At 34.3% G+C, this 24,386-nt stretch overlaps 1 protein-coding gene across 1 annotated transcript in view; it reads left to right on the top strand.

Moving 5' to 3' along the window:
- LOC113072757 (copine-9-like) overlaps positions 1-24,059 on the top strand; it is a 36,026-nt gene extending 11,967 nt beyond the window's left edge. The window contains exons 7-21 of the mRNA XM_026245720.1: positions 323-399; positions 11,434-11,497; positions 12,884-12,987; positions 14,465-14,569; positions 15,933-15,974; positions 16,167-16,242; positions 16,706-16,759; positions 16,862-16,923; positions 18,679-18,725; positions 18,898-19,079; positions 20,202-20,329; positions 22,009-22,111; positions 22,212-22,269; positions 22,354-22,427; positions 23,482-24,059. Of these exons, the coding sequence (XP_026101505.1) occupies positions 323-399; positions 11,434-11,497; positions 12,884-12,987; positions 14,465-14,569; positions 15,933-15,974; positions 16,167-16,242; positions 16,706-16,759; positions 16,862-16,923; positions 18,679-18,725; positions 18,898-19,079; positions 20,202-20,329; positions 22,009-22,111; positions 22,212-22,269; positions 22,354-22,427; positions 23,482-23,670 (1,365 nt within the window). The 3' untranslated portion in view covers positions 23,671-24,059. The remainder of the gene's footprint in view (positions 1-322; positions 400-11,433; positions 11,498-12,883; positions 12,988-14,464; positions 14,570-15,932; positions 15,975-16,166; positions 16,243-16,705; positions 16,760-16,861; positions 16,924-18,678; positions 18,726-18,897; positions 19,080-20,201; positions 20,330-22,008; positions 22,112-22,211; positions 22,270-22,353; positions 22,428-23,481) is intronic.
- The last annotated feature ends 327 nt before the right edge of the window (positions 24,060-24,386 follow it).

The following is a 24,386-nucleotide window of genomic DNA, read 5'->3' as shown; positions in this document are numbered from 1 at the left end:
CCCTGTCCTTTAAAAACTGCATGAAAGAGTCTGTCGTAGTTTTCAAAGTCTCGTCTTCTATTTCTGTTGTTTTTCTCTTTTTTTTTTATTTCGCTTGCTTTATTGTATGCATTTCCATGTCATTGATTCACCCCTTCCATTGCTTAGAGTTTCATCAGCCAGGCCTCACCTGTCTTTATACTCAGTGACATACAGTATCCGAGGTGAGTCCTCATACCATCTTTCTGAGATTTTCCAGACGGGACTGTCTCTGCTGATTTGTGTCTGTGGAGCAGGAAACCCGCAGAACTGTGATTTACCTTCATTGTTTTGTCTCCCACAGTCCTTCCTCGGCCAGACTTTCTGCACTCTAGGAGAGATTATTGGGTCCTCTGGGTCAAGACTCGAGCGGGTGCTTTCGTAAGTCTTTGATTATTTTCCACCATTGATACGATGTTGAATAAGACACAGTACCATGGAAACAATTCTTGAAAATTCTTCAAATCCTCTGGGGTCTCTATTCAGGCCACATGGAAGACATAAGTTCATCTAGCCTGCATGGCCCAGCTGAGCTCATTTATATAGCAAGTGCTCTCATGATGATTATAAGACAAATGGGTTGATAAATTGAATCTCACGATTCAAAATCCTTTTACGGTCACCAGCTCTTTGACAGCACTTCTAAAATTGATGCTTTTAACTGTAGCCAAGGTGCTTGTTTGGGCTCTCTCAGGATCGCAGACCTTCTGTGTCCGTATCAATCCAGAGCAATTCTGTTCATAAATCGATCCCAAAAGCTTTGGTGAAGACAACTAATTAAGCTTCGGCTTGAGTAAGGATGGTACTCTGGTGACTGTGGCATTTTAACATTAAGATACAGACTGCCACAGTCCAGCATATCTGGGTCACTCTAACGATCTATTTCAGTAGCACAAAATAGGGTGTCTGGATGATATGGAGCCAGAAGAGTCTCAATAAAGATAAATGCACACACTACATTCACATATGCACACACAGGATTCATAGATGCACACACATGATTCATAAATACACACACAAGATGCACAAATGCGCACAAAATTCACAAATGCACACACAAAATTTAAAAAGCACAGAAGATTCACAAATGCATACAAAATTCAGAAATGCACACAAAAATCAGAAATACACACACAATTCAGAAATGCAAACAACATTTACAAATGCACTCAAGATTCACAAATGCACAGGACAAGATTCACAAATGCACAGGACAAGATTCAGAAATGTATTTCTGATGCACACACTCATATATCTTGATTCACAAACTGCTTGCGGTCTGTGAACTTCACTGCATTTGTGTGTGAATTTTGAGACTCCCCTGATCTCCCTTCTTTTAGCCAATCACAAGAATGCACCCCATGTGGGGGGATTGTTTACTTATAAGCCAATCACATGAACATGTTCACACAGCAATTGTATTAAATTGTATGAAAATACAGATGTTTAGATTACAATTCAGGTTTATTTTTTATTATTTTTTACTAAATATAAATTTAAAAATGTCTCAATACATATAGCCCAGTGACTGCAGAAAAAAAGTTAACCATGGATTCATAAATTTGCAATAGGCAATTATTTCATTTTATTGAAATATTTTAATGAAAGTAAAAAAAAAAAAAAATGTTTAAACCTTTTTGAATATTTAAATATATCTAAATATTCTTTTGGATGCAATATAGAAGTCACTTTAATTATAATATTCAGTCCCTACATGAAGAGAGAGTCAGTGGAGTTGCACTTTTTCCTCCGCTGCGAGAGGAAAGTGGCTCTCTGGCTGCGAAAAGTGGGTCTCCGGCTGTCGTTCGCTTAGGAAAGTGAGTTGATCGCTGCGTGAGGAAAGTGAATCGTTCGCTCAACTTCGCTGCTTGAGGAAAGTGAATCGTTCGCTGAGGAAAGTGAGTCGTTCGCTGGGTGAGGAAAGTGAGTCGTTCGCTGCGTGACTCGTGAGGAAAGTGAGTCGCTCGCTGGGTGGGAAAAGTGAGTCGTTCGCTGCGTGACTCGTGAGGAAAGTGAGTCGTTCGCTGCGCAAAGTGGGTCGCTGGCTGTGTGAGGAAAGTGAGTCGTTTGCTGAGGAAAGTGAGTCGTTCGCTGATTGGCTTATAAGTAAACAATCCCCCATGTGGGGTGCATTCTTGTGATTGGCTAAAACAAGGGAGATATCTGATTGGTTGCAGATCATTCCCTGTTTAAAAAAAGGCATTTGTGTGTCGAGCCAAGTCAAGGGAGTCTCAAAATTCACACACAAATGCAGTGAAGTTCACAGACCGCAAGCAGTTTGTAAATCAAGATATATGTGTGTGTGCATCAGAAATACATTTCTGAATCTTGTCCTGTGCATTTGTGAATCTTGAGTGCATTTGTAAATGTTATTTGCATTTCAAAATTGTGTGTGTATTTCTGAATTTTGTGTGCATTTCTGAATTTTGTATGCATTTGTGAATCTTCTGTGCTTTTTAAATTTTGTGTGTGCATTTGTGAATTTTGTGTGCATTTGTGTATCCTGTGTGTGTATTTATGAATTATGTGTGTGCATGTATGAATCCTCTGTGTGCATATGTGACTGTAGTGTGTGCATTTATCTTTATTGAGACTCTTCTGGCTCCATAGGATGATGCCTTCAAAGGGATTTGCTTGCATTTGGTCTTACAGGAGAACCACATCTTTCTTGTCATTTTACAGAATCATATGTGATTTTGCCAAATTACATGCGGTTCTTATATGATGACATTAGTGTTGAATATTATTTATACACAGTTTAATTAATATTTTTGTTAATATTTTGTGTTTATTAATATTTTGAATTAGCTGTTTTTCGTTATTTATTTATTTAATTATTTAATTTATTATTTAACATTTAGTTAAATGTTTAGGTTTTTATGTTTTCATCTAATGTTTATTTTATTTTATTTTATTTTCTGTTTATTTTTAATTACTGAAAACAGTTTGTAATAGTTTTAGCCAACAGTAACAACACTGGATATGAAGCAAATTCACATGATGAATGCTTTCAAATGTGAAATCTGAATATACTATATGTGGTTTTAAGACAATTTAATTTATTTCAGTTGTAATTTTAATTCAGGTACAAGTTTGTTATGTAATAATTAAATGTTACTGTACAGCTTTACTTTAATTACTGAAAACGATCTGAATATGTAAATGTATGCAGTTTAAAGTCACTTTAATCCAGTTATTTTCAATTATGAATTTTAATTTAATTTTAAAAGAAATGTAACCTAACATTAAAATTTTTCTTTACAGCTTTAGATTAATTACTGAAATTTTATTTTTTAAAGTTTTAGTTAACAATAGCAACAGTGGATGACATATGAAGCAAAAACACACGACTGATGTGTTCAAATGTGAAATTTGCATGCTTTTCCATAATGGGGCTCAGTGATCGGAATATAAGTTGTTTTAAGTCACTTGCAAAGCTAAATGAAAGACATTGAAGATATGGCTAGACAGTGTGACTAAACCCCTGAAGAACATGGAAAATAGTTTGTAAGTCCCTTCCAGCAGCTGGTTTTCTTCCCCGAAGAACATGACGGGTGCTGTGTACACGCTCTGTATCACTGTATGGTAGATGGGCAGCTTTTTGTAAATGCGTCTGATGGTGACACAGCATGGGGCAAAAAACTAAATGGGCCATCTCCTTTTGGCCTTCGTGTCACGCTTTCTGCTGTGCTGTGCAAGCGTCGAGCAGCGGATTAGGAAAAAGGTTGGCGGCAATAGGCATATTTTAGTAGGTCAGCCCGTCTCTCTAAAGAGCTAGTGGGCAGATACTGTAACACACCGGGGTGGAAGTGTGGAGGAAGAGGTACTACTCTATTACCTGCTGGTTTCTATGGCAACCCACCAAGACTAGTGGCTTATCAATTACATAGCACTGCATTTGGGCAAATACATCCAATTCCCTCTGTTTTAGCAAGATAAGGCCAGGGAGTCCTAAGGATAAGGATGCCAAAGGATGTTCGGAGATGGGGATTTAAGAGTTCCGTGCCATATTCAGGGGCCCTTCGGGCTTGATTTTTCTCCAGCCTCATTTCCACATGTGAGTGTTGTGGATTTGTGGAGGAAATGTGCGTGGATAGAAGAGAGCCATATACTGTCAGGCTGAGCAAAATATTTTTAGACAACCTGGTTTCGGTCCAGGAATGTTTGAGATGAGAGAATGTAAAATGCTGTACAATAACAAGACCGGGTGTCAGTGTTTCAGCTCGGGGTTTGAAATTGTACAGATTGCAATCTATTTGGCATGTATGAGTATTGAAAATCTTTCAAATCAGCTCCTAAAATACGTTTTGCCACGCAGGTAGGAAGAATTACTCCATCAGAAGGTGGGTAATTTGTCATTGGTCACTGCTGAAAATAAATTACCTAATGTTACGCCCATGTGCTTTTCTACACACTCGATCAATCTATTTCATACATAATTCGCATTCTAACTCTCTACCCCCTGCACACACACACACACACACACACACACACACACACACACACAAACTCATCTTCTAATTAGCTCAAAAGAAAGCATGACATTTTCTGTGAAAATACCCTCAGTGTTGGAGACATTTATCATAGTAGCAGCGCTGTCACAGGTTTATACTGAGATGTATGAGGGTGAAGTGTATCCAGATAAACTGCCAAAAACACTACAGTCAGTGTTCTGATTAGACACTTATCACTAGCTGAAATGGATTTTCACACTCCGTTGCATGGAAAACATTTACATGTTCAGTACACTACAGATGTATCATACATTTTTGACACATTAGACATCTGTTCTGCATTGAAAATATAATTGTTACATATATATATATATATGTGTGTGTGTGTGTGTGTGTGTGTAATGAATGTATTATCTACTGTAGTCATTGACCAGTTCATTGGATATTGGATAGGCCAAATGCGATGTTGAGTTAATTATTAGTAGTATATGCTCTATGAACATACCAATAACTAAGTATGTGATTTACTATTTGCACCATAAATGAGACATTCGATAGTAACGCTTGTTGAAGAGAGGTGTGCTATTACTTTTCTAAATTACTTATTTTTGCCTCTTGGACAAAATAGAGAAAAAATCCATTAGAGCTGCATTGAAGAATGGATCTGAGCCATTTTTAGAGTCTTGCTCTTTTGACTTCGATGATATAGTAAAACCCTATCATCCATTTAGCAAAACTATTCAGAGCACTGCAGACTGACTTTTATATAGGTAAACCCCATCAAATTATTGTTAAATGTGTTAATATTAATCAGTAAAATAAAAATAATTCATCAGCAATTATTAGTGATATTAATGATACCAATTATACTATTTTTCTTTATAATTGTAATTCATAACTTTAATACTTTTTATTGTTTTAAATAGTATTAGAAAGTAGTTCATCACAAGTAATACAGTTCATTAACCTGTTAATCTGTAGACACATTTATTTGACTAATGTATACATATTTTATTTCATATTTTGTTAGAAATACTTGTTGTTGATTTTTCAGTAAAAATGTAAAATAGCTGTTAGTTTTAAATACGAAGTTCACATTAAATGGGCAATTATTCACCCTCATGTTCCTCTCTGGAACACAAAATTAAATCTTCTGAAGAATTGATGCCAAATACCATAAGAGAAGTCCATACAACTTGTGTTATTCAAACCCACAAGTCTCCACTCTCAGAAAATATTGCCTTGTGCCATAGCTCTTAAATATATGTGTGTATATATAGAAGATATATTTTTAAACCTCAGTGAATGTCAGTGGGGTGCAATATAATCTTTTTGCACAGAAGAAACAAATGCATACAATTTTGAAACAACATGAGGCTGAGTAAATGATGACAGGTTGATGCATTCCTGGCTGAAATACCCATTTCGGTTCAAAAGTCCAAAATCACAGGAATATCTCAATGTCTACTTTGTATTCTGGTGATGCTATTCTAGGGGATGAGGTTAAGCGTATCTCAAGCTCTTTTATCCGTGGACACAGCTGTTGCATTTGACCTGCAGAAGAGTCTCTGGCTTATTAAGAGCGAACCACAAGCTTAGAACTTAAGCATAGTTCCTGATTTCCGCGCCAGGTGTGTGTGTGTGTGCCAAATCTGTAAGCCAGCAGACCTGTAAACACTCATTATGCATAATCAAGTTACCTGTCACATGATCACTGTGCTTATCTGGATCAGGCACTTCAGATAGGGTATATATTTGCATTTCTCTACAACACTTCCTCTCCGACAGACAGTTACTGGCTGCTTAATTGCTCTGATTTGCACCTCTACAATCTGTGTTTTGAATGCTGTTGGTAGCAGGGCATTTTTGACAGCTATTAACCTGCTTTGACCAAACACTATCTCCTACAGTGAGATCAGTGCATGCTCACTAAAACCCCCTCCATCATTGCCTCATTGGCCAGTTTACTCATTCTCTACAGTCTGTTCCCATGGCTGAACCTGCAGCGTACTTCAGCAACACAACATGCTGGTCTCTCCAACTGTATTTTTAGCAGCTTGAGTATTTTAAAATTCATGTAATTCACCTTTATGAGGCCCCATTATATTGATAATGCCATTTTATCTACAGGAACAACAATGCTTCGCTGCATGATCTTGCCACATTTACATGCCAGTTGAAGAGCTGTATGACAAATTAAAGCAATAAGCCCCAAGAGGCCATGCACTGAACTGGTTTTATGGCTGTTAAGGGCTGTTGTTTTGCATGATACAAAGCAACAACAGCAATATGATAAAAAAAAAAAATAATAAAATAACTGAAAATACTCAGTAAATAATTAGTGGAATATGCTCTATGAACAAACCAATAACTTGAAGTATTAGAAGTCATTCTCTACTGCTTGTGTTATAAATGAGACCTTAGATTATAGAAAAGAGGTGTGCTATTACTTTTCTGAATGACTTCTTTTTGCCTGTTGAATGATTAATTAAATTAATAGTTTACCCAGAAATGAAAATACTGTCACCATTTACTCAGTCTCAGATTGTTTGTTTCTTCTGCTGAACACAAACTGTGTAACCATACAGATACATTGTTTGTTTTCCCATTTATTGACTGACAGCTCTCCTGTCCCCATGTTGAGAGAAATCAGGAGTAAGTGCAGAGTACTGTTTAAACATAAAGGTTACTGTTCTAGACTCAAAATGAATAAAATATCCTTTTTGTATTTCATCCAATTTTATTAACCAATATCTTTGCTGCTAACCTTTGTTGATTAAATTCAACCATTCTAATAAGCAAAATGACTTTAGATAAACATGACATTTGTTTTTTATTGAACTTTCTTCTCCTTCATCTTATTCCTCATGCGATCCAGAATGACTGAGGCTTTTTCATTTAAATTATGCTGTGAAAGGGCTTTTACATTTGCTAAATAAAGAACTTTTTAAATGAAAAACAAACAAACAAGCAAGCTCAGCTCAGATGAGGAAAAGGAATGCAATTACATGCATTACATTATAAAAAGCAACTAAGGAATGCAATTAGTTACTTTTATGGGGAGTAATGTACTATTGCAATGTATAGCTTTTAAAAGTAACTTTCCCCAACACTTTTTAAAACACTGTGGCATTGAGTTCAAAGCATTGTGGTGGTGAGTTCTAAATGGGTAAGCACCATCAAATTTTCTCAAGAAAATGTAATTTTTAAATTAATAATAGAAATGTTAAATAATATGAAAATCAACAATTAATAATTCACACTATTATGAATAATTATTCATATTAATACTATTACTTATCATTTATTTTTTAATTTATAATTTATTGCTATTATTTTATTTATTTTGCCAAAAGTAATCTTGTCTGTAGACTTTTTTTCCAAACAATGTCATTTTGTACATGTAAAATGTGAATACAATTGATATGTGGGCACACTACTAATTTGAATAACAAATTTGTACTGGAATGTCATTTTTGTGCTTTTGAAGGATCTCTTGATGCATTCGTGACACACATACAGCAGTGCTGCATGTCTTTGACCTGTAAGAGGGACTCGGCGTCTCAGCTCTAATGCCGCCCAGATTTATCCAGGCTGCTGAGGACTCTGATTAAACATGCAGGGAGGATGTTTTTGGCACAGACACAGTAAAGCGGGGGGGTTTGAAGCTCTCCGATAAAATCTTGAGATGCTTTTGTTCTGTCTGTCAGATATGCTGTGTTAGAGAGGTGACAGCCCAGCTGGAAAAGAGTGTATTCTTCTCCTGTGACCATGAATAGTTTCATACCACAATGTGGTTTAACTGAAAGCGAGGCATTTGAGTGCAATAACTCTAAATCCAAAGACGTATCTTCTGGAAATGTTAAATGTCATTCATTAAATGTTATTAATTTATTCCCTCATTCATTTCCCACCTGTCAGTCAGTGACTTTTTTTTTGTAAATTTTATTATTAATATTTTTTTGTTATCTCTCATTTCACTCTTTTTCTTTCTGTAGAGTCGAGTATTACTTACACTAGTGGCACTTCCTGTTCTTTTGTGTATGGTGGCAGTGATGGAGACTCGTTCGCTGCAGAAAACCTCTTTGGCTCACCTTTATAAGTTGTTTCCATAGCAGCGGGAAAGTGAATGCCGAAGAGTTAGTGACACTGACAGCTGCCTTGAGTTATACATTCACTAGTACTGAGTAATGAGAGAGTACGGTTATGATGAGCCACGTGTGACCTTGAACATGATGAGTTGATGCTTGGGGCAAGATGTGAACTCTTCAGACAAGCTGAACTCTCTCCTTACTTGGTCTTTGTATTTGTACACCAAAAAATCAGTAGCTTGCTTTTTTTGTCTAGTATTGTTCATTTTCTGTTTTAGCTGATATGCTACATTTGTGATCTTTCTGTGAGGACTTTCCATTTTGAAACTACTTTAGAAATGAATTTCATATTTGTTGTGCAAAAGTGAAATGGATATAGAACTTATTTGCACTTATTTGATCAAAAAAATACAGTAAAAACTTTAATATAGTTAAACATTATTACAACTTAAACTGATTTCTATTTTAATATATTTTAAGCTGAATTTTCAGCATCACTACTCCAGCTTTCAATCTCACATGATGCTTCAGAAACCATTCTAATATAGTTCAAATGAACAGCACAGAAATAGATAAAAAAAATCTTTACAGTCACTTGATCAATTAAATGCACCCATGCTTGAATTTTTTATTTACTTTTTTTTTTTTTTTTTTTAACTAAAATAGATTAGATGGAAATTTTTTTAAACTTTTAATACAGGTGTAAACATAAGACAGAAAATATAAGAAAATTACTAGATTTTCATTTGTAATATTTTTATCATTATTTATACATCGGTTAGGAAGACAAAAGGAACCTATTTTGGAGAGTGATCCTCATGATCAAATTTTATTTTATTTTATTTATTTTTTATTTTTTTCCTCCAGATTGCACTGTGAAATTTGCAAGAATATAATAATATGTAGCATTGTATTTTTTAAAAACTATTATATAATCACATTCATTACAGCTCAGCCAGCTGGAGATAACTTGACAAAACACTTCCCACAGCAAAGAGTCATTTTCAGACTCCACGCCACCTCTAGCTTCTCCATGGCAGATCCGCCTCACTGAATCTTACCTGCATGTCTGGATCTGACATGTGTCTCAGGAGGGGGGAGATGAGAAGCGTGGTGGGACGCTTGCCTGTCTTAGATGTCCTTCAGTCTAAATTCCTATTTGGCATCATTGAGCTTTAACTGGATTTCTAGCCTGCAGGTGGTCAGTAGGTGAGTGTGTGCATACCATTGTGAGTTTATGCACGTGTGTGTGTGAATAGATTGAGGATCAAAGGCTGTACTAAAGTATCAGGCTAACCTGGCACTCAGCAGTTGCGGTGATATTTGTTCCCATGGGAATCTGATTTTAGCCAATCAAATGTATAGATGGCATGAGACCACTTAGAATGGGGTTTAAAAATGATGAAAGAAAGTCTGTGGCCATGGAGACAGGTCTTTGGAGCTGGAATCAATCACCCTCATTTTATAATTTGATAACAAATGTACTAGACTACCCAGACTCCAGTATATGCTATTTGATATGTTTTGTGCATAAGCCCATGCCCACTTTGAGTCCGCATGAAATCAGAAATGACTCTATTTTACTTCTTAAAGGGTGTTCCTAGTGTTATTTTGAACGATTCATCGATGCATGTTATAAAACTGATTTCACCAAGCTTTATTTTTCATCACATGATTTTCACAAACCAGTCAATTCCTTTGAAATACTTTGAAATAATTAATGTATTTTTTTATGTTTTTGAAAGGTCTCTGGTGTTTACCAAGGCTACATTTATTTGACCATAAATACAGTAAAAACAATTATACTCTGAAAAACTATTACAATATAGAAGCTGTTTTCTATCTTAATATAAAATGAAATATGAATTTTCAGCATTATTACTCCAGTCTTCAGTGTCATGTGATCCTTCAGAAATCATTCTAATCTACTGTGCAGTTATTATTAATTATTATTGGTGCTTCGTTATTAGTGATGGTTTTTATTATCAATGTTGAAAACATTGTTTGCTGCGTCATTTTTTTGTGATATTTTTTTTGTCCAGATTCTTTGATTCTTTGAATAGGAAATTCAAAAGAACAGCATTTATTTAAAAAATAAATATTTTGTAACCTTATAAATGTCTTGTTTCATTTAATGTATCCTTGCTGAATAAATTATATTGAATAAAATATATTTAAATAGTAAATGGTTATTTTTAAATTGTAATAATATTTCACAATATAACTGTTTTTACTATATCTTTGATCAGATAAATGCAGCCTCGATGAGCATAAGAGACTTGTTTAAAAATTATTATTATTATTTTTTAAATTATTTAAAACTTTTTTTCATTAAATACCCTCTTTCACTCAGAAATATGTCATTTCATTTTTATTAACTTCCAAAAATCAATGTGTGTTCAGTGTCTTTCTTTGCAATATAATGTTCCATCACTTAATTTTTGCTGCTTCCTCTCTTTCACTCAGAATCTTTCTCTTTTCCCTCACACATTCTTTCATCCTCACCATCAGCCTTTAATCTTTTTTCTAGATAACCTTCATCACCTTTTCCCCCATTCCCTACACTTTCCCTCTTTTCAGGTGAATCATGTACTTTCCAGAGGTTCGATGTGGGTTATTCAGTGACTGAAGTGGCCCACCATTACCGTTAGTGCAGTCGAATTGTACTGGAGAATGCTCTTAGCAGCAAAAAGTGCTTGGGCAACTCTGGAAAAGCACACAAAAATGGAGTCGTCTTATTTGTCCTGATTTTGAGTGGCCTCGCAGTGTGCTTAAAACTGAGCCAGTCTTCACCAGGGGTTGACTTGAACTCTTGTCTTTACCCCACATTTTATTGAAAGTTTAAAGGCATTTATCTATCTTTTCTCAAGGGGGATTCCTGGGAAGAAATGTGGGAGCATTATCTTCACAGATGAGGAACTCAGCAATTGTCGGGTCAGTACAAAACTATCCTCATGCACACACACTTAGTCTGACTACAGTCTTTCATCATTGTATTTAAATATCAGAGGTGAAGGGTTTTTTGCTAAGATTAGGCACAGAGAGACAGAAAAAGGAGTGAATAAAAAGATTTACCCAGTTAATCCACCATCAATTTCTTTGTAGTCGCTGAAGAGTGAACGAGTGAATCTCATGAAAACTGTCTAGCGTGTGTGATATTTTATCATGGGGAAAATATTCATATCAAAATCTAAAAACTAACAAACAAAAAAACATTTAGTTTAAAGGAAAGGAAGCTTCTAGAACCATTAAGATTCGCTTTGCATTACAACATGTTTTTTATTTTATATTTATTTTTGTAATAACACATTTCCTGGCCCAATTCACATTACTGCTATGCAAAAGCATTCTTTTTTTCCTTTTACCGACCTCAAACTTTTGAACATTAGTGTATGTTTATTAATGCATGGGGTGGATGTGATAAATGTGCTTAATGGTCCTAAAAATGTCATGATGCTCAAGAAAACCTGTTTGATTTTGGGGTGAAATGTGACCTGGACATAATTTTGTGAGATTCCCCACACTCATATAATCCTAAACCCTTGTACACTTTTGGAGATCAATGCAAGACTGCAAGATCATGTTATCTTTAGCATTTGGCTCACTATTTTGACCCATCCATGTTAATAACTGTTTTAAACTGTCCATCTCTTTTCATTTCATTGCCTTGGGGCAGTCCGTAAAACCACATAAATATCATTTCAGATGACAGAAATTATGTATATATATTCAATTTCGTCCCTCTGTGTCCTTGTAATAACATGTAGCTACAGGGAGTTTTTGCCAGAAAGCCATTACAGTTCACCATAAATACAGCTTCAGTCTCCCCAAGAGAGATGGCCGTTTTACAAGGCAGATCTGTCCAGTGTGACACCCAGACCGTATTCCTTGAGTGCTCTCTTTATCAAGATCCAATTAATTCTGTTGCATGTGTGACTTCCCTCCTGGTCTTGTGGGTCTCTCCAGAGATCTGGTATTCTGAAGAGAACAGCACCAATAAATAGCTAAACACTGGAGACCTCCGCTCAACATTAATATGTATGAACCAATTGCTGTTCTCCTCTAACACAAATGTGTCCTCTCTGTGGAAATGATTTCTTGTCCTAGTATTTTGCCTTTGTTGTGTCCTGAACTCATGCTCCGGAGAGATGTTAACTAAGGCCAGCAATTAAAATGCATTGTTTGATATAATATTTCCCATATTGAAGACTCTGTGTCAGGGGTGCATGTGTTTTGTTTGTTTGTTTGTGTTTGTTTTTTGGTAGCTTTAGGAATATTGTATTCCCAACTATCCCAAAGTAATCAAGAGTTTTATAACAGGACATTGCAACCATGCAACTCTGTGCTAACAAGTTGGATAAAAAGGATTTCTTTGGGAAGTCTGATCCCTTCCTGGTGTTTTACCGCAGCAATGAAGATGGCACGTGAGTATGAGCAGCTAAAGTAGTATTTATTGTTAACTTCCTGTTTTTAATAAACAGTGTCTTAATGTAATAGTTCACCCAAAAATGAACAATAATTCACCCCCAGGCCGTTCGAGATGCAGAGTACTTTGTTTCTTCATTGGAACAGATTTGGAGAAGTTAAGCATTTCACTTGATCACCATTGGATCCTTTGCAGTGAATGGGTGCCGTCAGAGTGAGAGTAGTACTAAGTAGCTGATAAATCCTCAAGTAATTCACACGATGCCAGTCCATCAGTTAACGTAATTTGAAGTGAAAATCTGCATGTTCATAAGAAATAAATCCATCATTAATCTACCACTTCTGACTACATAATCCATAATAACGCTTCCTAAAGTGAAAAAGTTGCATCAAAATCCACCATCATATTTGTTTAGAACTGCTTTTGGCTGCTTTTGCTCATAATCTCTCCTGATTCAGACAAGATTACTTTTTCATTGGGAAAAAAACAATATTATAGATAGAGGACTCGTATTTTAGGCAGAAGCAACCGTTTACAGTTAAAAACATCTTGATAGATTTGTTTCTTACACACTTTTTTTCTCTGCACAATCTGTTAATTGATGGACTGGAGTGGATTACTTGTGGATTATTGTGATGTTTTTATCAGCGGTTTGGACTCTGACGGTACCCACTCACTGCACAGGATCCATTGGTGTGCAAGTGATGTAATGGTAAATTTCCTCACAACTTGGACGGCCTGAGAGTGAGTACATTGTTAGCAAATTTTCATTGTTTGGTGAACTGTTCCTTTAAAAACATGATGCAACATGGACTTTTGACAGGTAACTTAAATTAATATATATGTTTTTGTTTATGCAAAAAAAAAAAAAAAAAGATGAGCCTCACTACTACATTAAATTACACTAACAAATGTCATTTTTAGGGTTAGATGAGGTACAAATGGTTCCTTACAGGCAGATGTACATGTACATTGCTGTGTCCAGACAACCCATTGACTTTCATTGTTAATTAATTCTTTGTAAACAAGTACATGTACAAGTAATGTTAAATAATTTTCAAAGCAAAAAAATTCACAATCAGTCAGAACCTATTTTGGGTTTAATATACAGCTATGCTTACTGTTATACATAAATCAAACAACTGACATAATGTCCTGCTTTGTGTTGACATGGTGGAACATGTTTTTTTTTATTACTTTGTGCTTGGTTAGGACATGGTATTAGCTGAATATTTCTAGATTTAAAACACCCCATAAAAATGACCCATAAGTGTTAGCTCACTTGACTGATAAGAGGGTTATGGTAGAGGCTCGTCGTGCCCACCATGAGCTGCTCTTCATGATGACCACTTTTATCGATGTCATGCTGTGTTTCGTTGGTATTCATTTTCAAACATATTCCTTCAAAGAAAAGTGTTCGGGTGTCATAACATGCCTTTATGTAAGATTTCCTTTTTGATTTGACTCTTTTGTAGGTTCACTATCTGTCACAAAACAGAAGTGATAAAGAATACTTTGAACCCTGTGTGGCAGCCCTTCACCATCCCAGTGCGAGCTCTCTGTAACGGAGACTATGACAGGTGAGGCTCCTAAAAAAACAAGAGTACAACCCTGCTGCATGGCTACATAATATTGAGCCATTATTGACTCTGTCTGATTTCTTAATGCATGTTTCTGCTCTTGCTGTGAAAACTTCACTTTTGAAATATTTATAAAAAACGGGATTCAGTAAAAATGGGTTTAAATACCTTTTTTCTTTTAATTGAAATATTAGGAATGCCAATCTGTTAAATGTTTCATTGTAATAAATCTTAGAATGTGTTCCTTGTTAATACATTCAGTTATTTGACAAAATACTGTGTAATTGTAATGTTCTCTTTACTCAAGTACAACTACCCTTGCATTAAAACAGAGGAATTGCAAATCTGGCAGAATTAAATTGAAAAATTGCATTTATGGTCTTAATCTTAAATTTAAACCGATGTTGTTGCTGATATCCTGAGCAATTAGATTTCACCACAATAAGAAATCAAAATGACTTATGTTGAACTTCCCCTCTGGTTTTACTGTTTGAATAAGTTATCCATAACAGGGTTATTTTATTATCATCAACACTAAACTATTATAGTTTTTATTAATATTTGAATCTTTTTTTACATTTCTGTTTTCATTTTAATTTGAAAGTTTTAGTCATTGTGTTGTGTGCTTTTGTTAATTTTATTTTTATTTTAGTTTATATTTATTTATATTTTTAAATATGTGTATATATTTATATGCATTTTTATTGCATTGGCAGCTATCGGAAATAAAACATTTAAATGTTATTTTGTTTTACATAATATTTCATTTCAAGTAACAATTTTTTTATGGTTTTAATTTAGTTTACTATGATGTCATTGATTATTTAAAAAAAATCACAAAGAAGATATTGATACAGAATATAAATGCATTAACAATGTTAATAACTAAAAATAGCTTAAATGTGTAATTTTGACAGCCCTAATACATTAAATGTAAGATACGAGCAAAGATACATTATTGATTTTATGCATTAGATTCTGGGGTGCATTCCCGAGAACCAGCGCATGTGTATTTATGTCCCCAACATTTAAATCATCTATGCATTTTTGATGGGAGTCTGTGATTTTTGAGAGAAATAGATTTTTAAAGCATCCCTCAGACTTGTGAGCTCTGAGGTGTTTAAATGAGACTCCGCTGGTGCCGTGAGCTGTGGAAACGGGCAGCTGTGTCCCTGTGGCAGTCGGAATAATCCCAGCAGTCAGCTGGAGTGAGGCAGCGGCCGGTGCTGGTGTTATTTTGGACCGGATCCGTGGACTCACCAGGCTGCTGTCTTACTCTGACCTTTTGAGAAAATTCAGGCTGTCTGCACTTCATTTCAGATATTGACTTGCTGTGTGTTTGATTTGTTTGTAATCTCTCCAGAACAGTGAAGGTTGATGTTTATGACTGGGACAGAGATGGAAGGTACACTGTTTTCCGTGGCTTGTCTTCCCCTTGTAGGTAGTAAATATTGTGTTCATGAATACATAAATTATCCTGCATAACAAGAATAACTCAAGTCAAATTTTCATTAGCCAAAATAATTTCTTCTCAGCATGCTCGTGCAGTGTTCATTAACTATTCCTCGCTCAAGTAAGAGCTTTCATTTTTCTTCAGTCATGACTTCATCGGAGAGTTTACGACCAGCTACAGAGAGCTGTCTCGCGGACAGAGCCAATTCAATGTTTATGAGGTAAAAAACATTTTCAACATTTGAGCATTTTTAGAGTTATTTTGATGTGTTTAAAAACACTTTCATTTTTGTATGTAATAGTTTCCATAAAGTATGCAGAAATGTTGGACACAACTAAATACTGTGCTTTAGTACTTTTAAAATGTGTTAATTAAAAATAGTTTAACTACTGTGATTTGGATATAAAGTCAACAGATCAGCATTGTTAGATACGACAGAGAACGTGATAGATATTTAATGTGTTGAAAACTAGTTACTTTCCATGCAATAATAATTTTGAACTGATTTAAATAACTAAAACGTGTGCTTCTAATGCCATTTTGACAACAGGAGCGTATTCATGAAGTGCCAAAAATGTTTCATGAATCATAAGAGAGAAAAAAGAAAACATGTGAGGACACTTCAGTAATATGGCATATTCCTTTCAGCCATGCTTGATGGGTGTCTTTTTTGTTTCTTTCAGGTTCTGAATCCCAAGAAGAAAGGCAGGAAAAAGAAATACGTCAACTCTGGCACGGTACGTGTGAATGGATTACCTGTCAAGCGCTCTCCTCTTCTGATTTATTTTCATAATGACTTCCATTATCTCTCCTCTCTCTCTCTCTTTCACTCTCTCTAGGTAACACTTTTGTCCTTCAAAGTGGAATCGGAGTACACATTTGTGGACTTCATTCGAGGAGGGTGAGTGCCCCTTAAAAGGCATTGGATATATTAGGCTGGAGAAAGATGCAGATTTACTGGTTAGAGGGCAACTGGAATAGGCATGCATGGAAACCATTTGTGGAATTATGATTAGTCAATCTGAATATCCTGAGTTCAAGACAATACCAATAAAACCAGAGTGGATCTTAATGTCATTGAGCTTTCAGGACAGTTCACTTACCATTTTCCAGCAGGTGTTGAATACTGACACATACTGTAGAATAGAATAGAAATGAAGCATAGTAGATGTTTTTTTGATAACAGCCTAGTTATGGTTATGTGCTTCAAGAATAAACCCAGTAATGGTCAAATAGTTTGATTGAGCATATACAAATTAAGGCTGTCAAAATGATGTATTAATATAATGTGATAGTTAAAAAAAATAACCATAACGGGAGCCATGCAAGCATTCAAGCCTTCATGTTTTTGAAAGTCAGCAAGAAACCTGGCTCCCAAACCATGCTTTCTGAGAGCAGGCAATAAAAATGAGTAAGAAGCATGTTTAATCAGTTTACAGCCCTAATAAAAAATGAATTAAAGTCTACAGCAAACATCACAAACTCATTTCCAGACAATTCAAGAGTCAAGGCAATGATTCAATAAACAAGTACAGAATATCATACCATATGCTTGCCATTTAATTACAGCTAGACTTTTAATTATGCACTGACTTGATAAAAAACATATGCTTGTATATTTTAAACGCACAAAAAAAGATTATTCATTGATTAATTGATTATTCATGTGCAGGTTAGAAACATTTTGACAATTTGCTCTGAAGTTTGATTTCAAGTTTCTGCATAATTTATAAGTGCACTTTGATAGCTATATATATATATATATATATATATATATATATATATATATATATATATATATATATATATATGCGTTTATAGTTAATTATAGCATTTATGTATATGTATTTATAGTTAATTTTTTTATTTGTCTATTATAAATTTGCATATACAGTGGCATTCAAAAGCTCAACGTTGAAAATCAATTGAATTTAAACCTGGAAATAAACCAAGTATAAATATTTTTAACATTTAACAAATACATTTTGATGCAGATGAATTCAAATGAATTGGAGATATCTGGACTATAATATTTAGACTCTGATTTTTTTCTAGGCTACTAATCAAATGTGTGACAATGAGTATGCATACTCCTTTGTACTAAAGGTCAGGTGTCTTGCTATCTTTGTTTTGTTCTTGATAGCTCAAGCACTGCTGTCACTAAAACAAAAGAGAGACTAAATTAATACTGAGATCTTCTGAAGTTGATCGGTTAGGTTCTTTCTAAAATGCTGATAATAATAATTGTAATGTGCAATCAATCAATCAAAAGCATCTGGAATAAGAAGCAATCAGAAGTCTGTACAATTTCTTTTTTATATGTTCTTGAAAAAGTTCCTTGTAATTTGATTAAGTGTAACATTTTCTGTATTAAAACAGAATTTATTCCTGTGCGGGCAAAGCTGAATTTTCAGCAGCCATTACTCCAGTCTTCAGTTTATGTTAAAAACAGTTGTGCTGCTTAATATTTTTATTCTTTAAGATTCTTTGATGAATACAATGTTCAAATATATATAATTTTTTGCATTTTTTTTTTATTTTGTAATTTCTTATGTAACATAATAAATGTCTTAACTTTCACTTTTGATCAATTTAGTGAGCCTTGTTGAATAGAAGTCTTAATTTCTTAAAAACCTCTTTTGGATGTTGAAAACAGAACCCAGCTGAACTTCACTGTAGCCATAGACTTCACCGCCTCTAATGGTAAGACCATCTTCATTCACCGAAATACAACAACATAAGCAATTGTGTTTATGTTTGTGTGGCATGTGATTGTCTCCTGTCTGTTTTAGATTTAGAGCTGGGCGCTGATGTAAGTGACCATGATGTCTTTGCACTTCTGTCTAAACTTGATTTGATTGATATCTGAACGCAGGAAACCCATCACAGCCGACATCGCTCCACTACATGAACCCGTATCAGCTGAATGCGTATGCCATGGCCCTTAAAGCCGTGGGGGAAATCGTCCAGGATTATGACAGTGACAAACTCTTCCCTGCCTATGGCTTTGGAGCTAAACTTCCTCCTGATGGCAAGATCTCTCATGCTTTTCCCCTGGTGAGGAACAGCTTGAAAAGAGCCATCATTAACCCCTGTAAAGCCTGACATATGAAATAATAGTTAGAAAAATATCCTAAAAATAACCTTTAAACTAAATATAAAAAAACGTAAAAACAGAAAGTTTGCATGTGTCCTTTTTTGAGTATAATGTTATTGATAATGATATGTCAGGCTTTTATTGCTCATATAGTATGATACAGGAGAATATTGAGCTCATACTTGAGAAGAAAAGAAAAATACATTTTATGTAGAGGCCCAAACTGTGCAAAAATATGCAATTTGGTGTAATTGCTGATATTTATTTAGCCAGAAAGTAAGATCAAATTCTGATAGCTTGAACTGCAAGTTAATGAGAACATTATAACAGCAATTTCCCAGTAATATGTCTTATAAGATTATATTTAAATGCTTTGTTTTATGATCCAACTCTGTGTTTTTTATTGTGGAGGTAAAATAAATGCAAATATTATGACTGATAGATGCACAAATAAATGTTCCTTAAAAAGCTTGATTCAGCATATTTGATTCTCAGCTGCTTTAGTTCAGTAAGTGTTAATCTCGAAATATTACTAACAATTTAAAAAGGTTTGGTCATGTTGATAATTTAAAGGAGATTTGTGTATAAAATATCATACAGTAGGGTTTATAGGGTTTAAAAAACACAATAACATTACAGTATAGTTGGGTGGTTAAATGAATTTGCTAAAATGCGAAGTCTATCATCATTTACTCACTATGTCATTCCAAACCTGTGTGAAATTTGTATGAATCTTTTTTTCTAAAATGGACAACATGTTGACTTTCATTTTCAAGACAGTTAAAATACATATTTTTTTGTTCCACAGGATAAAGTAAGGTTTATAACAAGTTTGGAATGACAAACAATAACAGCATTTTCATTTTTTGGTGAACTATCCCTTTAAAACACAATCCACTCAGACATTATATTCATTATTAAAGATAAGCTATGCTGTCATGCATTTTTAGCTTTGAACATCGCATATAACAATATAAAATATGCCTCAGCCAGTAAGTCAGAAATGACTGATGTTATTCCTCATGTGTTAGATATGAACTTGTGGTAATCTTCTGGAATGCATGTGTATCTTGACCTCGTAGAACTCCGACTGTGAGAATGCAAACTGCGTCGGCATCGAAGGCGTGCTGGAGGCTTACTATGACTGTCTCCGGAAAGTGCAGCTCTACGGCCCCACCAACTTTGCTCCTGTCATCAACCAGGTGGCACAGTAAGCTAAACAGTTCTCCTGCAATTGACACAAGGTTGAGCTCTCTCTTTGTCCCGCTGCGCTGCTCTTTTTTCTGCCTCTGCTGCAAGCTGGACTCATTCCTGTCACTATCCACTCGTTATTCACTCTAAAGCCTGTCCACTCTCCACACAAATGCACTTTCACACACACGCGCTCCAAAGACTCCTCCAGAATCCTGCGTTTGACTAACACTTCACTCAGTGTACCTGCTGCTCAGATGCAGTCAAGGTCTGATGTTTACCACGCAGAAAAAAAAACTAAAAAACGTTTTAAAAGGACATATCATGGAAAACAAGTTACTTGTTAGTTTGTGGACTACTATGTATCCAGTCTGATAATTTACTGAAACTGAACTGCAGAAATGGATCATTAGAAATCAGCCTGATTGTATTAATGTAAAGTGTTCAAGAGTTTAGTGCAAGAAAGTTAGGGGAAATGTTTTAGATAGAATATAAAATGTATGTATGCATTTATTTATAATAAAGCTACAAAATTAGGGATGCACAGATATACAATGAAAAAAAATTGTTACTTCAAAATAATTTTTACTCAAATTGCTAGTAAATTTCACAATTAATTACAACAAAAAGGCAAGTAACACTGGATAAATGCTTAATAATAAATAATTACTTTAAAAAATGTTAAGTATAAAGACTCAAATAATATTTTCTGAAAACATAAAATAGTATTTTCTTTTTGTTGCTGTTTCATTTACAATTGACAAAAAATTGTTTTAGTTTTGATTAAAGATTATTTAATAATAATAATAATAATAATAATAATAATAATAATAATAATATATGATTACATTTAAAATACATAATGTTATTAATTAATTGATATTCATTATAACATTAAAATTTCATGATCGAATTGATAAAAACATGGATAGCTAGCACTCTTTAAATGTGGATCAGAAGAAGAATATAGGGGTTTGAATTGAAAAATGAATATCTGATCTGCTTCAAATATCACGTATGTCGTGCAGCGCTCGTCACACAACTTGACAAAAGATCCAAACCTTCTACACACTCGTGAAGGGGCTTTTAATTGCCCTTTTCAGTTTCAAGGCTTCTTCAAATCCAGCTAAATCTCTCAATCTGAAGAAAATCAAACTCCCAGAACTGCAAAGCTGCTTTAAGAGGCAGATATTGATCGGCCGCTGCTGAAGTGGTCAACTTTTCAGAGTTGGTACGAGTCTCCTCTCTCAGACGTGCCATGACTGAGACAATATCTGGAGGTGGTTATGAGGGTCGGTGGACTGGAAGGAATAGACAGATTTAATAATGAAAGTTCAGAAAAAGGCTTAGATAGATTAACATGTATTTTACCAGGTATTTCTAGTGATATGCTGGGACATAAAATCATTATCTCCAAATTTTTTGCAGTGCTTGTTAAGTCATATAGCGACCAAACCCTTAACTCTTAAGTATTCTTTTCTTTTCTTTTTTGTAACCCAAAGCCATTTCTAGGAATTAGAATATTTGTTTGCACTTGGGCCAGTTAGAAATCACCCATAATAATATAGCAACTGTTTAGAAATGTACTAGTTCTAGTGCAACTACACATACTGAAGCATTGTCCGTTTCTGAGAAGTAATGTTCTTGTTTTGCTAAAATATAGAGGCTTTTAACTCTTAGTGTACTGTAAATCCTCAGGTGTGCGTCAGAGGTGACAGATGGCTCTCAATACTTCGTGCTGTTGATCATCACAGACGGTGTCATTTCCGACATGGTACAGACTAGAGAAGCTGTGGTCACCGTGAGTCATTTTTGCTTGTTAGACCGTCACAATGTTCTGTAGATACAATGAATGTTAGCAGGACACTGATCACATACTGCCGCCCCTTCCCTGTTTACAGGCGGCGTCTCTGCCCATGTCAGTCATAATTGTAGGAGTTGGCCCGGCTGAATTTGATGGTGAGCTTATGGCACTTTGAAAAGAGATGCGAATAAAACAGGAATATGATATGTGATGTAACTGTTCTCGTGGTAATGTAACAGCAATGGAAGAGTTGGATGGAGATGAGGTCAGGGTGTCCTCCAGGGGACGTGCTGCTGAGAGAGACATTGTCCAGGTATATAATGTTATTCATCTTTATGTGGTAATTTTGGTCTTTTTTCAGTTCTAATAAAAACGAAATAATGTTTTCCTTTGTATGTAATATTATTTAATATGTAGAATTATTAATGTTATATTAAATAATAATTTGTTAAATTTTTTATTTTTCTATCATTTTTATTTTTTACTGCTTTTCGTCTGTTTGATTCATTGTTTAGTTAAATCAAAAGCCTTTTTTTATCTTCAATACTGATTTTTTTTTAAAGCTTCAGAACTGTTGCAAAGTACAACAATCAGGACAAGCAAACAGTAAACATGCAGCAATGTAGCATGGCAGATAAAAGACAATTATTAGAACGAGAATTGAGAAAAAAAGAGGTTTTAATATGTTACATATTCCACAAACATGAGTTTCTAAAGGTTTTTTTTTTTGTAAGTTTCAGTTCTGTAAAAATATCAATTTATTTGAGAATAAATTTAACATGATAAATTTAGCTCATTTTTTATTTGCTTTTTTAAAAAAAATTTGGTTTCAGTTTTTAAATAAGTAATTACAGTAAGTGGTTTTGATAAATTATATAAACTTAATATTATTTGTAGTATTTTTTTTTACCACTTACCTTACATTTTTTTTGTGAAATTAAAAAGCCTTTTTTAAGTTTGAATAGTGAAAAAACACCTGACTGAAACCTTAATAAATTTAACATGATCAGTTTAGCTCTTTTTATTTCAAATTGTTTTAATTATGTTCAACTAAATAATAACAATAAGTGGTTTTGCCAAGTTAAATAAGTTAGTCTTTGGTATCCATTGACTTTTTAAAGGTTTAGAGACAAATATATTTGTTCTTAATGTGAATACTACTAATAGATGTCACTTTACTATTGTCCCTCATATTAATATTATATTAAATAATATTTTTTGTTTGTAGATAGATTTTATATATTTATTTTTTATTTATATAATTATTCTAATATTATTATATAATTTTCTTTAAGCACTTACCTTATTTTTTATTTTTATGTGCAATTAAAAAGCTTTTTAAATCTAATTCATCTCTGTATTACTAGTTTGTGCCATTCCGGGACTACATCGACCGATCCGGGAACCAGGTGCTCAGCATGGCCCGACTGGCCAAGGACGTACTGGCTGAGATACCCGACCAGCTGCTGTCGTTCATGAAGAGCAGAGGCATTGAACCCAGACCAGCCCTCTCCCCCTCCCCCTCTCCCACACCACAGATAAATGTCCACCTCTGATCCCAGAGCAGTATTTTACTCTAAAACACAGCTATATGTTCACATCTGAAACCCCCGGCTCCATCACTGGGGATGCACCTTTTTACTTTCCGCATCGGTTAGCAGTAGCACATAATGTAGTTACAATAATAATCAACTGAAATCAGGAACACGTTAATGTAAGTGTGTGGTGTTAATCTTTATAACCAGCCAGTGATCAAAAACACAACAGTTTGTGTTGACTTTGGGAGTATAAAGGGGCTGAATTTACTGGAAAGAAATGTCTAGGTCATATTTCCCCCCAAAATCTAAAGGTGAGAAAAGCAATAAAATAAAATTGTACATAAAATACAATTTACATGAATTCAAATGAACCCCATATACAGTTCATCAACCTAAAATTATTTAACTTATTTACTGAAGTTATATTATACATTTATAATTACAACTATATCTAGGAAAATTTTATTAAATTGTCATGAAAATAATGTCAAAATGAAGAAAAAAATTAATAATCATTAAAAGAGAATTTCCAGAAATATGGTACACTTTGGTATTTGATAACTATTAGACAAATATTATAATAAATAATAACAAAACTATTGTCTGACATATAATTTTTTAATTATTGAATATTTAGAATTATTAATATTACATGAAATAATAATTTATATTACATACATTTTATTTTTTTACCACTTACCTTGCCCTGATTAAATTAAATATATTTCATATTG

The sequence above is a fragment of the Carassius auratus genome, unplaced genomic scaffold (genome assembly GCF_003368295.1).
Source record: "Carassius auratus strain Wakin unplaced genomic scaffold, ASM336829v1 scaf_tig00010126, whole genome shotgun sequence".
Lineage (NCBI taxonomy): Eukaryota > Metazoa > Chordata > Actinopteri > Cypriniformes > Cyprinidae > Carassius > Carassius auratus.
Note: the sequence above shows the minus strand (reverse complement) of the source record. Positions and strands in the feature narration are given on the sequence as shown.